This window comes from Peromyscus californicus, unplaced genomic scaffold (assembly GCF_007827085.1).
Source record: "Peromyscus californicus insignis strain IS unplaced genomic scaffold, ASM782708v3 Scaffold_17__1_contigs__length_78620276, whole genome shotgun sequence".
NCBI classification, from domain to species: domain Eukaryota; kingdom Metazoa; phylum Chordata; class Mammalia; order Rodentia; family Cricetidae; genus Peromyscus; species Peromyscus californicus.
In genome coordinates, this window is record NW_026294469.1 from 21,292,223 (window position 1) to 21,309,430 (window position 17,208).

A 17,208-nucleotide genomic window follows, 5' to 3' on the forward strand; every position below is an offset into this window, starting at 1 on the left:
GAGCTATAATTATAAAAGAAATCTCCCCGTGCATATCTTTCAATATAACTTCCTTGTGCTGATTAAGAAAATACTATTTAAAAGGATTTTAAAGTGATCCTAGCTGAGTACTGTTAATTTATAATATACTCCGTATCAGGCTTGGTTGTTTTATTATATAATAAAGTAAGATTTGTGGTTTTGAAAATACTCTTTTCATAAAAAAACATGATTAGTAAAATCTTAAAATTGTTATCCCTTTTCCTCTTCCTCTCAACTCAGTTTCCAGTCTGTGAAAGTCTGGTCACTTTTTCATTTCCTCCATGTTTATTTTATGTGGATGGATGTTTTAATGCATGTATGTTTGCATACCATGTGCCTACCTGGTGCCTGCCCTCAGAGGCCAAGAGAGGTCATCACATCCCCTGGAAATGTTGTGAGTTGCCATGTGGGTACTGGGAATTGAATCCCAGGTCCTCTGGAGGTGGCTAGTGCTTAACCTCTGAGTCAATTCCCAGCCCCAAAACTTCAGTCACTTCAAAGGTTTTTGTTGTTATTGTTGTTGTTTTTTAGGATGTGTGTGTGTGTGTGTGTGTGTGTGTGTGTGTGTGTGTGTGTGTGTGTGTGTGTGTGTGTGTGTTAAGTAATTTAGTATGGGATCGTGTGTTTTCTGACTACTTAAAGTAACTTAATCACTGTGTAATGTTTATTAAATAGAAAATCTGATGTGGAAGTCATTTTGTGCTCACTCTATGCTACCTGCCTGTGTGTGGAAAAAGGCCTCTGTTTGCCATACCGTATTGAGTAAAGTCTATGGTTGTGCCATCTATAATAGCTTTTCAAACTCACTGTTTATCCAGATAACTTAACACCTAGAATCTCAGGACTTGCAGGCTAAAGCAGGAGGATGGCCATGAGTTCAGGGCTAGCCTAGAGTAACAGTGTACCAGGCTACCCTGAGCTACTCTTCTCAAAAAATAAAAACACCTGCTATGTCTTTACTTTAGCTTCTTTTTTTTTTTTTTTTTTTTTCCCATTTTTCGAGACAGAGTTTCTCTGTGTAGCTTTGCACCTTTCCTGGATCTTGCTTGCTCTGTAGACCAGGCTGGCCTTGAACTCACAAAGATCCGCCTGGCTCTGCCTCCCGAGTGCTGGGATTAAAGGCGTGCGCCACCACCACCCGGCTACTTTAGCTTCTTTTATTATTATTATTCCATGGTTGTACTTGGGCAGGTGGCTTCAGTGGGTTCATCCATAATAGTAGGAAGGTGTGACCCAGCTTATGTCCTGGCAGCAGGAAACAAAATGCTGCCCTAATGAGTGTTTTCCTTCCCCTCTTTTTTTCTTTTCCTATCCTGGCCCGCCAGCTTTTGGGATAGTGCCATTTATATCTAGGGAAATCTTAACCTCTTCGTCACCCCTCTCTGCTTCCTGGCTTCTATGAGGTGAGCAAGTCTGTATCACCATACTCCTGGGCCCAGCTTAGAAGCAGTGGAGCCAGCTATAGGCTAAATTATGAGTCGGCATAAGATTTGTGGGGTGAAAGCATAGCTTAAAGGTAGAACATTTTGCCTAGTGTGCACAAGGCCTAGGTTCTTAGCACACCGCCAGTAATAAGTCACAACAACACAAAAGTACATGCACTTCCTTTTTTCCCCATGACTGTTGTCATCGCAGTGAAAGTGTGACGGGGAAGTTTTAAAAAGGTGTTGAGGGCTCACTGTAGAGCTGGTGAGTTGGCTCAGGAGGGACAGCTGCTTTCTGTCTGTCCTGATGGCCTGAATTCACTTCCCTCAGACCCATGTGGTAGAAGGAGAAAACTGACTCCCAGAAGTGTTCTTCTGATCTCCACCTATGCCCTGGCACATGTGTGTACACACAAATAAATAAGTGTAGCTGGGCAGTGGTGGCACGCACCTTTAATCCCAGCACTCGGGAGGCAGAGGCAGGTGGATCTCTGTGAGTTCAAGGCCAGCCTGGTCTATAGAGTGAGATCCAGGACAGCACCAAAGCTACACAGAGAAACCCTGTCTCGTAAAACCAAAAAAAAAAAAAAAAGTAAATTGAAATTGGAAAAAAAAAAAAAGGGCCTCATTCTGGAAGTGACCCTTGAATCACATGAAAGAGCTAAGTGCTGGTCCTGATGATTTCTGGCAAAAGAACATTCCAGACACGGAGAGCAGTAAGTGTAAAAGCCTGTGACAGGAGTGTGCCAGATATATGCTTGAATTTAGGAAAGAGACATGAGTTGGAGCCAAGTGTATAGTGAGTGATGGATCTTGAACTCTGTAGCCAATACTGGCTCTGCAGCCTGACCTTCCTGCCTTCAGTTCTTAGATGCTACAGTTACATATATACATCACCATATCCTGCTTAGCTGCCCTGGCTAGCCTCAAATTCACCACTTCTGCCTCAGATTCCTATTTCTGAGGGTAGAATCGTATTCCACAATATCTAGCATTATGTGGCTTTTATATTTTTATTTTTGAGATGGTCTCATTGTGACTCAAGGTTGCTTAAGGATGACTTTGAACCTGGAACTTAGTGTTTAAATGATATCTATACTGCTGACTGGCCCTGTGGTCGGCAGAGCCTCTGTCTTAGATTAAAACTCTCTTGGGAACTCCTTACACAAATGGTTATTGACTCCTTGGCCCTGCAATTAGTTTTGCTAAGAGGAGAATTGGAAGCATGAGTGAAGGGTATGGCCAGTTGAACTAGCATGCAAGTCTCATACCAGTCAGGTGGCAGGCTTATGTACAAGGTTCCCTGTTCACAACATCCTTGTATGTCAGTTGCAGAGACAGTTAGTGCAGAGTAATCACTACCTTCCCCTTTTTTGCTTGATACATTAAGGATGTAGGTGCAGACTATCAAGATTCTCCACTGGGCAAGAGAATTCATCACTCTGCCATGTGAGACAGGAGTAGTAATTCATCTTCCCTAAAGATAAGGAGCTTTTCCTGGTCTGGCCTACACGGCCAGAGATAGGAACCGCATAAGCATACTCTTGCAAGTCTTATTTCCCCATGTGTCTTCATTCTGTAGGGGCTATAATATAGCTTATTCTGCTGGAATCAGTGTCCCATCCAAGGGAAGTGGTACCACTTGAGCCTAGGGATGCCCTGCCATGCAAGTATATTGTAAATTTAACCCATTTTACTCAAGCATTGAATTACCATAACCATTTTTTAATATACCTGATTTTGAATATTATATTAAACAAACAAGTTTACTTTTAAACTTGTTTTGAGTTGCCTGCTTTAGGCTAAACTTTGACAATATATAAAAGATGCCTTGATTACTTTTTTTTTCAACAATTTACAATAAACTAGTAAATCTCACAAGATTAGGATTTTATAAACTAGAATAATTTATCCCTGTGAAGATTTTGAGCCTTAAAAATTACAGTTACTGAATTGAAACTTTTAGCACCAAAGTAAACTTTATTTTTTAAATGATTTATTTATTTTATTTTATGTGCATTGGTGTTTTGCCTGCATGTTTCTCTATGTAAGAGTATTGGATTCCCTGGAGCTGGAGTTACACAGACAATTGTGAGCTGCCATGTGGGTGCTAGGAGTTAAACCCAGGTCCTCTGGAAGAACTGCCAGTGGCCATCTCTCCAGCCCCCAAACTAAATTTTAAAATACAAATACAGTCCATTGAACATTTGGGAACCTCTCTCTCCTGATCCTTGTATAGTGTACTTATACAAAATCGAAATCGGTTTGACAGATTGTTTGTTTTTGGTTTTCATGACAGGGTTTCTTTGTATAGTCTTGGCTGTCCTGGAACTCACTCTGTAGACCAGGCTGGCCTTGAACTCATACAGATATGCCTGCCTCTGCCTCTGGGATTAAAGGCGTGCACCACCACTACCTGACAGACTTTTTTTTATAACAAGTAGTTCATTTTATCACAAAGAACATAATTACAGAAGAGAAGAGTAAACTTAGTTTTTATAAGGAGACACATAGACCAAAATCGTGTACGATTAATTCTTACCACAGTTCTGGATATGACTCAGCATCTCCAAGTGGTTAAAACTTAACAAAGTTAGCAAAGATGTAAGTGACTAGACAGACATCTTTAAGTTAGTTAATATGAGTAGGGACATTAACAAATTTTAACAGTTGAGCATGTTGTCTTTAGTCTCACCCCCATAGTCCTGTATAGTCAGACTTTCTGTGACTTGGCTGCAAGTGTTAATGGTTTTGTTTTTATTTTTATTTGTATAATTCATCCTACCTAAATAATTCAGTTCCTCTTTTTTGAGACAGGGTTTCTCCGTGTAGTTTTGGTGCCTGTCCTGTCCTGGATCTTGCTCTGTAGACCAGGCTGGCCTCAAACTCACAGAGATCCGCCTGGCTCTGCCTCCCGAGTGCTGGGATTAAAGGTGTGCACCACCACCACCACCTGGCCATCCCTCTTTTTTAATTGAAAATAGATTTGTACAATATATTCTGTTTATGGTTTCCCCTCTCCCAAACTCCTCCCAGCTCTCCCCACCTCCCCTCCCACCCACATCCACACCCTTTCTTATTCTGTCTTAAAAACAAATGGGCCGGGCGGTGGTGGCGCACGCCTTTAATCCCAGCACTCGGGAGGCAGAGCCAGGCGGATCTCTGTGAGTTCGAGGCCAGCCTGGGCTACCAAGTGAGTTCCAGGAGAGGCACAAGGCTACACAGAGAAACCCTGTCTCGAAAAACCAAAAAAAAAAAAAAAAAAAAAAAATGGGCAGCTAAAAAACATAAAAGAAAATAATAATAAAATAAGATTAAAATGCAATGGGAGCCGGGCGGTGGTGGCGCACACCTTTAATCCCAGCACTCGGGAGGCAGAGCCAGGTGGATCTCTGTGAGTTCGAGGCCAGCCTGGACTACCAAGTGAGTTCCAGGAAAGGCGCAAAGCTACACAGAGAAACCCTGTCTCGAAAAACCAAAAAAAAAAAAAAAAAGCAATGGGAAAAGATTAAATAGGGACAATTAAAAATGAATGGGGACAATTAAAAGTAAGGGGAAAAAAAGAGCCAAAGAAGAAGCATAAAAAACATATATAGATGCAGAAACACACATTAGCAAACACAGAAATCCCATAAAGACAAAAATCTGAAACCACAGTGTATAAGCAAAAGACCTGTGGGGATTAAAATACAAGACAGAAAAAAAAAAAAAAAAACCTCCAGTATTACCACTGAATTAGTTTGTGCTGGCCATCCATGCTGGGCATAGGGCCTTGTCCTTAGGAATGGTTTGTATCCCAGTGAGACTCATTGGAGAAAACATTTTTCTTTGCAAGTGGCAGTAGCTTCTGGGTTCGGAAGGGGGGTTTGTGTGCACTTTCCCTCAGTGCTGGGACCCCATCTGGCTTCAGCATGTGCATGCTGCCTCAGTCGCGTCGCAATCCTTGTAGTGAGTTCGTATGGGTGTCAGTTCTGTTGTGTCTAGGGGGCATTGATTCCTTGATGTCCTCCATCCCCATTGGCTCTTACACTCTTTCCACTTCCTCTTCCCCAGAGTTCCCTGAGCCCTGACTAGAGAGACTTGATGGAGACTTCCCATTTAGGACTCTTTCAACGTCTCACTCTCAGGCTACTGTGTAGCTGTGGGTCTCTGTATTTGTTCCCATCTGCTACCGGAGGAAATTTCTTTGATGGTTGAGCAAGACACTGATCTATGAATATAGCAAAATGTCATTAGGAGTCCTTTTATTGCTATGTTGCCTTACCAAATATGATAGCTTTCCCATAGCTGCAAAGGTGAACACACACCCCAGCCCCTTATCCCAGTTCTTAATTTTTCTGCAGAAAGTCTTGAGACCTCATACAGTTAACTGCATTCAACTACCTGGGAGGGGTACCTGGATACTCAAGTTACAAGCCAATGAGCTTGCCTGTCCTTGCCTGCGTTCCTGAAAGAATATTAGCATTTAACAGACCCAGCTGTGATCGTTTCAAGCCGGCATAGCTGGAGTTACAAAGATGGCAGTTGGCTCTGCTTAATATTACCTGTGTACATTCTGTTCAACCATTAGGTCTTTCAAGTTTCTGGGTAAAACTTACAGAAAACATAAGACAGTATTTATGATGTCTGTAGTGTGTAGAGTTATTTATTATAATTAGCACTAAATTGATGTTTACAGCATTGAACAGAATTTAGCTGGCTGTGATGTTGGAGTTATTATTGAGAGGTTTCAGACAGAGGGGCCCTTATATCCTTTTCATGTAGGAACATCTCATTAGTTATTTTCATTATAAATACCTTTATACCATAAGATAACTAATAGTAACAACTACTGGAAATAGTTTACCTCTTAATTGTTCTCAGGTGCACACACAGTGCCGCCTTCCTGGGCTCTTCCGTTGTTCTCCCTCTCACAGTCAGGGGCCTACCTGACCTAGGACAGGCTTTGCAGGAAACTTTGAGACCCTCGTGCTTAGGTCTGAAGTGTGGTTATTTATTTACTTTGTAAACAAAGGCAAGAGTATTCAGGCTTGGTGGGACAGAAGCAAAGGCAAACCACAGGCACAGGGCACGTGATCCCAAGAACAGAAAGAATGACCTGTCTCAGTTAGAGGAGGCAGGCTTGGAATTTAGTAGGAAGAACCAGCATGGCTCCTGTCACCAGTCTCCCACCCAAGCAGTGCAGGTGAAGGACACTCCAGCACACCCCTTGGCCACTCTGAGGTGGGGACCTGAACTCACCAGTTGGTAAGGCTGGCGGGGCACCTGGGGTCTCAGCTTGGGTAAAGGAAGGGAAGGACTGATCCCCTCCTGTCTACACTGCAGCTCCTATGGTGAACAGACAAGAATATTAAAACCTCCCTCCTAGGAGGACAAAAAGGAATCAGTCAGATTTGGTGTTGGGAAATACAGCAGTCTTTCCAGGACTATGACCCCACTGTGAGAGTCATGGGCCCCAGAATGTCTCAGGAAGCATCCCAAATGCAACAATCCACCGATCTGGAGAGACCCAGAGCAAGCCTGAGCCCCTTGAGGGGTAGAAATCTCACCAGAACCTCCAAGTATTGTTCCTACTCGAGACAGAGAATGCCACTCAATGAAGGTCAGATTAGGAGCTTTATTTGCTCGGAGTAGAGAGCAGGCTAATGCCGGGAAGGACTCTCAACTCTAGGAAAGGCAGGGTAGGGTTTATAAAGCCAGAAACAACAATTATACCACACCAGGAGCAGGCAAGGGTTTGAAACAGAAGTTTCAAAAGTGTCTGTTCAGTTGATTAAAAGAGTTTGTTTCTTGTTGTAAAACTGGACCTCCGGAAGCTGCAGGTTCAGCTGAACGAGTGTGCTGCTCGGAAAGGTGTGCTTAGCAGGGCCTTGGGGGCAGTTGGGTGGGACATGAGATGGAGTTAGCTAAAACTAGGACAAAGTGCAGTTACTTTGGGCAGTTCAGTAGGTAAAGGAGTGATGTCAAGAAGGAAGGTTGGGCGTTTGTGGGACTAAAAATTAGCTTCAGGGCCAGGCATGTATGTGATAGGCAAGCGCACTCCCAGTGAGCCGTTCCTTCAGCCTAAGTTGTGTGGTTTTGATGAAGTGATATTTGAGGTTACTTGGACTCATTTCTTTGTGCTTATGATGGGGCAGTAAATTATGACAGGAAGATGTAGTGGAGGAAATGGTTGAATTCCATGACCATGAAGCAGAGAGGTAGGGCAGGGTTGGGAGACAAAATACATTCTTTAGTAGAATAGCTACCACAGTGACTAGTTGGGCTATGGTCATGGGAGCCTCAAAATGCCTGGATGCCTGGGGGTGAATCGAACTTTCATTCTAGATGCAAAGCCTTTTCAGTGAGTTTATATTTTGGAGCCTGCCGTGGGTGGGGCTGGGCGATTCCTGAGATGCTGACACAACATTTTGCTGTAGGCCTTAGGCAGGTTTTTTTGCCTTCAGATTTGTAACAATAAAACTTATTTTTTTATGAAACAGTATTGGAGTTTATTAAAAGATATTAACATAGTCTTAAATATCAGATGAATAGAGGAAAGAAATGTTGTATGCACCATGATTTGGGTGTGTGATTCTGAAGAGAGTGTCATGCTTGTGACTTTACCATCACTTTATATGTATGACTTCGGAGCCAAAGTTATGTCAGAAGGTTGCTAAGGAACCTAAATGATCATAGGGTAGTTAGTTCCTGGTGTGCCTTAGGTGGGATACAGCTAATAGGTAAAAACCCTTGATCTGGAGTGTTAAACTAGGTTTGATTTGGTTTGATTTGGTTTTTGTTTTTTTGTTTTTTTTGTTTTGTTTTGTTTTTTCGAGACAGGGTTTCTCTGTGTAGCTTTGCACCTTTCCTGGATCTCGCGCTGTAGACCAGGCTGGCCTCGAACTCACAGAGATCCGCCTGCCTCTGCCTCCCGAGTGCTGGGATTAAAGGCGTGCGCCACCACCACCCGGCGGTTTTTGTTTTTTTAGAGAGAAGATCTTACTATGTAGCTCTGGCTGTCCTGGAACTCACTGTGTAAATGAGGCTACCCTTGAACTCAGGCTTGATACCACTCTGCAAAAGGCCATTCTCTATAACTTCTTTGCTGATGAATAGGGAGGGACACAGACCAAACCTATCCAGAGGAAAACCTCAACCTGTCTGATCTACGAGATAGATGAGAAGGCCTTCAACTTGGAGACTGGAGGGTCTTTCAATACTAATTTGACCATCTAACCACATCAACAGTATGGCAGATTGCTGTGGCTGATCCTAACATTAACCCGGGATGAGCTAGAACAAAGCTCTTCAGTCATGAGAGTCTTGAGAACAGTGATGTTAGTATTATCTAAATCACTAAAGCTTAAGACAGTGGAGACACCCTTAATCCCAGCACTCAAGAAGCAAAGGCCTCTGAATTTTTTTTTTAAATATTTATTTATTTAGAAGAGGGCATCAGATCTCATTACAGATGGTTGTGAGCCACCATACGAGTGCTAGGAATTGAACTCAGGACCTCCGAAAGAGCAGCCAGTGTTTTTAACCTCTGAGCCATCTCTCCAGCCCAGGCCTCTGAATTTGAGCTAGCCTGGTCTATATAGTAACTTAACTAAGCCAGACAGCGCTACATGGTAAGACTTTGTTTACTTTTTGGTTGCTTTTTGTTTTTTTGTTTTGTTTTGTTTTTTGTTTGGTTTGGTTTTTGAGATAGGGTTTATGTAGCCTTGGCTGTCCTGGAACCAGCTTTGTAGACCAGGCTGGCCTCCAACTCAGGGATCTGCCTGCCTCTGCCTCCCAAGTGTTGGGATTAAAGGCAGGTACCATCACTGCCCAGCATAAGACCCTGGTGTTCGTTTTTTAATTTTATATATAAACATATATATGCATGTGTAATTATATGTAGTTGTTGTGTGTATATATATAGCATATATATAGTTTTATTTTTATATATTATATATGTGTGATATATGAAGAGAGAATGAATGAATGAATGAATGAATGGATTGGAAAAACACCAAAGAACAGTTTTAAGAAGGAATCCGGTGGTGAAGTAAATTAAAAGGAAAACAATGTAAAGTTGTATTTCATTGACTATGTACCATAGCAGCATTGCCTAAGGAAGCCAGTGAAGCAAGCCAAAATATAGTAAGATTCCAAGTGCTGTTAGATGTATGGATAGAAGAAATTCTTCAGAGAGAAAGAAAGATCTGGTCTGGTGGCTCACTGTCTGTAGTGCCAGCTAATCTTTAAAAAAGAAAAATGCCGGGCAGTGGTGGCACATGCCTTTAATCCCAGCACTGGGAGGCAGAGGCAGGCGGATCTCTGTGAGTTCTAGGCCAGCCTGGGCTATGAAGCAAGTTCCAGGAAAGGCGCAAAGCTACACAGAGAAACCCTGTCTTGAAAAGCCAAAAAAAAAAAGAAAAGAAAAGAAAAAGAAAAATGAAAAAAGAAATTTGTCATTTAATAGTTTGCAGGTATAAATGACTTTGTTCTAATGATCTACTTGAGGCCGTGGAAAATCTAAGGGTTTTATTCTAGGAAATCACTTCTTAAGATCTTTTAGTCAGGGCAGAGAGGGCCTCTCCATCCAACAGTGCATCAGAAATGACTGAAGCAGTCAGCCTTTGTTAGAAGAATAAGAAAAAAATGTATGATCATAGGGAAATAAAAAGTTGGGATCTTAAACTGGGCAGTGGTGGTGCAGGCCTTAAAAAAATCCCAGCACTGCTGGGCGGTGGTGGCGGCGCACGCCTTTAATCCCAGCACTCGGGAGGCAGAGCCAGGCGGATCTCTGTGAGTTCCAGGCCAGCCTGGGCTACCAAGTAAGTTCCAGGAAAGGTGCAAAGCTACACAGAAACCCTGCCTCGAAAAACCAAAAAAAAAAAAAAAGAAAAAGAAAAAAATCCCAGCACTCGGGAGGCAGAGGCAGGTGGATCACTGAGTTTGAGGCCAGCCTGGTCTACAGAGCGAGTTCTAGGACAGCCAGAGCTGTTATACAGAGAAACTTTTTCTCAAAAAATAAAAAAACAGAACCACTCATGGGAGGACGAGTGGGCAGTAGTTCCTCATGAGGTCCAAGGCTTACTGGAAGCTACTACTCAATGGAAATTCCTGGAGATTTAGTGTTAAATGTGAGGCAGTTTGCTGTTTTTAGTGATAGTGGTATAGGATATGGCTGTTAGAAGTGAGTAACAGGTTGGCTACAGGAAACATGTTCATAGCTGACAGAATAAAATTGAAAATTCAGGTGAACCTGTGTGGTTGGTAAGCCCTAGCTCTATGATCCACTCTAGTAGAGACTAATGTTAACTTTCTTACTCTAAAGACATTTTATCTGCATACAGTGTCTGGTGGGGTGTAGGAAGCAGTTCACAGCTCCCGCCTCCAGAGTATTTTACATACTGTCAGGCCCATGAGAAACCTCTGTACTTGTTAGCCAGCCAGCTGTCTTCATAACTGTTGTTCTGGAAACTGAGTGAAGCCTTCCAGTGTTTGGTGCTGATTGATGTGTGTGCTCCACCCCCAACAGCAGTCCCTCCTCTGGCTACCAACACTGTGTCTCCATCTCTTGCTCTGCTGGCAAGCAACCTGTCCATGCCTACAAGTGACCTACCACCTGGTGCCTCCCCAAGGAAAAAGCCTCGGAAGCAGCAGCACGTGATCTCAACAGAAGAAGGGGATATGATGGAGACAAACAGCACTGATGATGAGAAGTCCACTGCCAAAAGTCTTTTGGTGAAGGCTGAGAAACGAAAGTCTCCTCCCAAAGAGTATATTGGTAAGACCACTTCGGGTGATTGTCTGCTGCTCTTACCACCTAAACCAGGTCCTTCTCAGAGCGTCAGTTTCACTTGCATCCTTACCTCCTGGAATTGAACTTTGAGGATTATTAAAATCATTTATGTAATATGCCATTTAATGTCCTCTTGTTTTCTCATTTGATTAGATGAAGAAGGTGTGAGATATGTCCCAGTGCGACCAAGACCTCCCATCACTTTGCTTCGTCACTATCGGAACCCCTGGAAAGCTGCTTACCACCACTTTCAGAGGTACAGTGACGTCCGGGTCAAAGGTTAGTTTCCTCAGAAACGTCTAGTATTAATCATGAAATGGCATAACATGTAAGCTATATTTTAGTCACAATAAAATTTGGTTCTAGTTTCCAACCATATGCAATACCCAGTTGAGTATAACAGTGGAAATTACTCTTTGCTCCCAAAAAGATGTGTGTTTATTGGGATCCTAGTGAAATAAATAAGGAGAAACCTTAGTTATAATAAATTTTCTGTGATTAACAGATCCCCAAGTACTGATACATTAACCTCTTTGGTTCCACAAGTACTCGTAGGAGAGCCTGTAATTGTATTGCAGTTTAACATAGTCAGAAGTACATTAATAGTTTCTAGGATTCTAAAATAATTACATACACTATAGGTATTATTTTCCAAAAGATCTTCATTCAACACATATGTGAAACAGTTCATGACCTAGGAGAGAGACTGGAGAGATGACTCAGTGGTTAGAGCACTGGTTGCTTTTGTAGAAGACCCCAGTTCCGTTCTTAGCACCTTCACAGTGGCTCACAACTAGATAGTTAGATGACTCCAGTTCCAGGGGATCCACCAGGAACAAATGTGGTCAATAAAGAAAGTAAAAATTTTTAAAAAAACTGCTCCAGGGTAAACCCTTGGTATTTTGTTTCGTTGTTGAACTCTAATATGATTTTTGGGGTTGTTTTGTTTTGTTTTGTTTTGATTTGATTTTTTGAGACAGGGTTTCTCTTGTGTAGCTCTGGCTGCCCTGGAACTTGCTTTGTAGACCAGGCTGTCCTCGAACTCACAAAGATCCGCCTGCCTCTGCCTCCCTTAATATAATTTTTTTAATGACTTAATTATTTTATGTGCCTTGGTTGTGGTTTGTTTTTCGTGTGTGTGTGTGTGTGTGTGTGTGTGTGTGTGTGTGTGTGTGTGTGTGTGTGTGTGTGTGTGTGTGTTGTGAGCTGCCATGTGGGAACTGGACCTTCGTCCTCTGGAAGAGCAGCCAGTCCTTCCAACCACTGAACCATCTCTCCAGTATGAAATTTTAACAAGCCCACATTCAATGAAAATGGTTGATAACTTTGAAAATATCGCTCCTCGGTGGTCTTTTAAATTTCATTTCATCTCTAACATAATGAATATATGGAGAATTGTGCATTACCAAAAATTGGCCGCATTGTTCTTTGTTTTCATAAACTCAACTTGGAAATTTCTATAATAGTTTTCTTGGCCTCACAGTGAGTCTTATTTGAATAAGTTACTAACTTATGTCAAAGATCAGGGCTGTCTAGTGTTGAATTAAGTTTGTGGTTTTGTATCAGGTCACATTCGTAGCTAATGTAGCCCACATGCCATGGTCTGGATACATCCGTCAGGTTCCACAACCTCCCAGAGCAGTGTGCCACACTAGCTGGGGATCAAGGACTGGTTGGGTGCTTGTGCAGCATGCATTGGACCCTGGAATGTAGCATGCATTCAGTCTCCAGCACTGCAGAAAGCCCAGTGTGCTACGTGACTCATGCCTGTAATCCCAGTATGTAAAGAGGCTGAGACAAATGGATTTGTATGTTGGAGGCTAGCCTGAGATACATGAGACCCTGTCTCAAAAACAAACAAACGTGAGTCTTTAAGGAATAGTTCACATTGAAACCATAAAAAAAAAAAAAAAAAAAATGTATAAGTAGTTGATAAACTATATTATTTTGGGACTAATGACAAAAAATAAATCTGTACATGCTTAATACAGACACAGGGTTTTTCTTTTTAAATGTTGATATGCGAATGTGGAACCCACATTCAGAGGGCCAGTTGTACTGTGAAATTCTCAGAGAAGCGTGTTGATCTTCAGTGGAAAAGAGCATCTGCTCACACCACAAGAATTGTGTGGCTGTAAATGTTTAGAGATGAGCCTGGGAACATTTTAACCCATACTAAGTAGAGACTTACTGCTGGTTGAGCCTTCCTTTTTATTTATTTTTTTTTTAATTTATTTATTTATTATGTATACAGTGTTCCATCTGCACATATCCCTGCAGGCCAGAAGAGGGCACCAGATCTCATTACATATGGTTGTGAGCCACCATGTGGTTGCTGGGAATTGAACTCAGGACCTTTGGAAAAGCAAGCAGTGCTCTTAACCTCTGAGCCATCTCTCTAGCCCCGAGCCTTCCTTTTTAAAAGCTGTCCCATGGGAAGTACTTTGGCAGATGACTTAAGCTCCCGAGTGTCTCTGTTTGGGTATAAACATGCAGTCACCACACCTCTTTCCTGCTAAACTTTGAACTACTTGGCCAGAGCTTTCAGATCCAATTCATATATAAACAAATGAAGACAGAATACCAGAGCTGTGCACCCATAGGAAAGTGAAGTGGATGGGGGTTGGAAAGAACACAGGAAATAACCACATGACATGGAAGTCTAAGGACTGAAGATGTAACTCATCTGGTAGAGTACTGCCTGGCCTACACAAGGCCCTGTGTCTGGTTGCCAGCACCGTGCAAATACAGCACTAAATGGGAAGCTTTGTGTTGGTTTTTTGTTTGTTTAGACAGGATCTCTGGATGGCCTAGAACTCAGTTTGTAGTCCAAGCTGACCTTGAACTCACAGAGATCCACCTGCTTTTGTTGTAATTGAAGTTGTGTACTACCACACCTGGCTTTTAAAACAAAAAAATTAAAGAATAGACAAAGTAACCTAGATTCTATCTCATAATTTGATTTTAAAAATAAGAGAAAATAAATTCAAATGAAGTACAAAGGAAAAATAGCAAAGATAAGAGCAGAAGACAGTAAAATCCCTGAAACCAGGCTTTACAGACCCTGTCCCCTGTGGCCGCTTGCTAGCAACCGTGGCCACTGTGTTCTTCTTGTTCCTTGACATGGCCAGTGCTTGGGGCCAAAGACAGTGGAACACTGAACACTAGAGAAGTTTTGCAGGATTAATGTACCGGGGGGATCAGAGGATGAGGACTTAATCCTGAGAACACAGGTCCTGGCACCTTGTCCATGGCAAATATTGCCCCGTGCCCAAATGGTTCCCAGTTTTTCATCTGCACACCAAAACTGGGTGGCTGGGTGGCAAAACCAGTCTTTGGAAAAAATCAAAGAAGGCAGGAACATTCTGGAAGCCCTGGAGCAGTTTAGGTCCAAGAGCAGTGAAACCATCAAGATCCCATTGCCATCTGGTCAGCCCTAATGCTTTCAACTTGAGTGTACCATACCCACCAGGCTGTTCCTCCTGTGGCTCGGGAGAACACTCCATGCCATTTGTTCACAGTCCCTCATAATCTCTGCTCTTGCTGCAGTTCTTTGGGTTCCAGAGTTTCTTCATTCCCTCCAAGTCTAGCTGAATTGCAGAGTTAAGTCTATGGTTGTGAATAAAACCTAAAACCAATGACACGCACACACACAAAATCATTCTTTGGAGAAGTTCTTAGCAAAACTGGAAAGAATAGCCGGGCGGTGGTGGCGCACGCCTTTAGTCCCAGCACTCGGGAGGCAGAGGCAGGCGGATCTCTGTTAGTTCAAGGCCAGCCTGGTCTCCAAAGCGAGTTCCAGGAAAGGCACAAAACTACACAGAGAAACCCTGTCTCGAAAAGCCAAAAAAAAAAAAAAAAAAAAAAACTGGAAAGAATAAAGGGAAGACACAAAGCAAGAATGAAATGGTACAAATTGTGGAACCATTGAAAGCATGGAGACCTTCAAAGTATGATCCAGAAAGGAGGAAGGTAGCTTGACAGTGCAGACACCTGCTAAGAAATGCCTCAGTGCCGAGTGTGGTGGATGCAGATTAATGGTCAGTTGTATAGTATGTGCAAGGCCCTGGCTAATAACAAAACCTTATGTTTGAAACACTACCTTACTGTATATCCCAGACTAGCCTTGAACTTGTGATCCTTCTGCCTCAGCCTTTCTAGTACTGAGGTTGTAGGTACACACCACTGCAGGTGGAAAGACAACGCATGGTGGCACGTGCCTAATCCAGTGCTTAGGAAGCTGAGAAAGATTGTGAATTGGAAGCGAGCCTAGGCTTCTAGTAAGTTCTCGACCTGTAGCTCAGTTGGTAGAATACTTGTCTAGCCTGCAAGAGTTCCTAGGTTCAGTTCCTAGCACTACATAAAAGCAGAGTAGTACACATCTGCAATCCCAGGAAGTAGAGGCAAGATGATCAAAAGTTCACCATCAGCCTTAACTACACAGCGTTTCAAGGCCTGCTGAGGGACACTGGTGTTTTATTATTTGGCAGTTAAATAATTTGTTTTCAATACTTGTAGAACAAAGTAGGTTCACCTCAAAACTGAATATACAGCCAGGCTGTGGTGGCACATGCCTTTAATCCCAGCACTTGGGAGGCAGAGGCAGGCAGATAAATCTCTTGAGTTTGAGGCCAGCCTGGTCTACAGAGTGAGTTCCAGAACTGCCAGGGCTTCACAAAGAAACCCTGTCTCAAAAAACCAAAAAAGGAAAAAGAAAGAAGTACAATTCACACTTAAGGAAATTCTCTTAAAATATGGGTAACTCCAGAAAGCTTCCAGAATTTCTGGTCGAGCTCTCCAGCTGCACATAAGCCCCACACATAGAACAAGGCTCAGTTTCCCAGAAGACCATTTCTCCTCTTGGAGATTACCATAGGAGCTAGCTGTCCTGCCAGCTCACCCTATTAGAGGACATCTTAAAAGCTCTCTTGTGGAACTGATGAAAATACAGAAAACAAGCTGGTATAGTGGTGCTGAAGCATGAACCTAATTAGTCTTATCAGTAAAAAACAAGAGTCAGATATCGGGGTAATAACCTGAAAGATCAGAGGAGCCACCACCAGTGACTTCTTACCTTTCTGAATCCTCAGACCAAAAGGGCTGAGATCTGTCTCCACCTCCCAGATGCTACAATTAAAGGCATGAGCCTCCCAAGTGCTGGGGTTAAAGGTGTGTACCACCACTGCCCAACTTCTACGGTTAATTAGTGGCTGGCTCTGCCCTCTGATCTCCAAGCAAGCTTTATTTGTCAGAAAACAAACAAAATAATGTACAACAGGTGCCTCCTTTAATTCCAGCACTCATGAGGAAGAAGCCTGTGGAACTCTGTGAGTGTGAGGTCAGCCTGGTCTACACAGCAAGTTCCAGGCCAGACAGAGCCACATAGGGAAATTCTATCTCAGAAAGAAATCACAGAAAGTTTGTTCATATCATTGACCCCTATTCCCCCTGATGTAAATGCAGAAGATTTATTTGTAAAGATGTTTGGAGAAAGAAATTTTGTTAAAATATTGACACTTAAGCTGCTTGAACCCAGTGGTTTTGCTTTTATAACAAAGGGAATAATGCTTCATTTTATCTGTGTGTGGTTCTAGAGGAGAAGAAAGCTATGCTACAAGAAATAGCTAATCAGAAGGGAGTGTCCTGCCGTGCCCAAGGCTGGAAAGTCCACCTCTGTGCTGCCCAGTTACTGCAACTGGTAGGTGCAGTTCTGTCTGTTGCTGTCTCGTGCCAGAGGTAGCCCAGTAGGTAGCCAGCCTGATGTACCGTAGGCCCTGGGTTTGATCCCCAGAGCTGCTGAAATGGGGTGATAAAGGCACACAGGCCTGTGGTCCCACAGTTAAAGCAAGTACATCTGTTGCTTGGAGATTATGATTATTTATTTATTTGATGGAGGTGAGTCAGAGGACAGCCTTTAGAAGTAGGGTCTCTTCTGCCATGTGAGTCCTAGAGGATCAAACTGAGATCATGATGCTTGGGGAGAAGTGT

At 42.8% G+C, this 17,208-nt stretch overlaps 1 protein-coding gene across 4 annotated transcripts in view; it reads left to right on the top strand.

Annotated features, from left to right (window-relative positions):
* Sap130 (Sin3A associated protein 130) overlaps positions 1–17,208 on the top strand; it is a 75,006-nt gene that overhangs the window by 54,190 nt on the left and 3,608 nt on the right. For all 4 annotated transcript variants that reach the window (XM_052741756.1, XM_052741757.1, XM_052741754.1 and 1 more), the window contains exons 17-19: positions 10,957–11,205; positions 11,374–11,499; positions 16,815–16,918. In XM_052741756.1, coding sequence (XP_052597716.1) covers positions 10,957–11,205; positions 11,374–11,499; positions 16,815–16,918 — 479 coding nt within the window. The remainder of the gene's footprint in view (positions 1–10,956; positions 11,206–11,373; positions 11,500–16,814; positions 16,919–17,208) is intronic.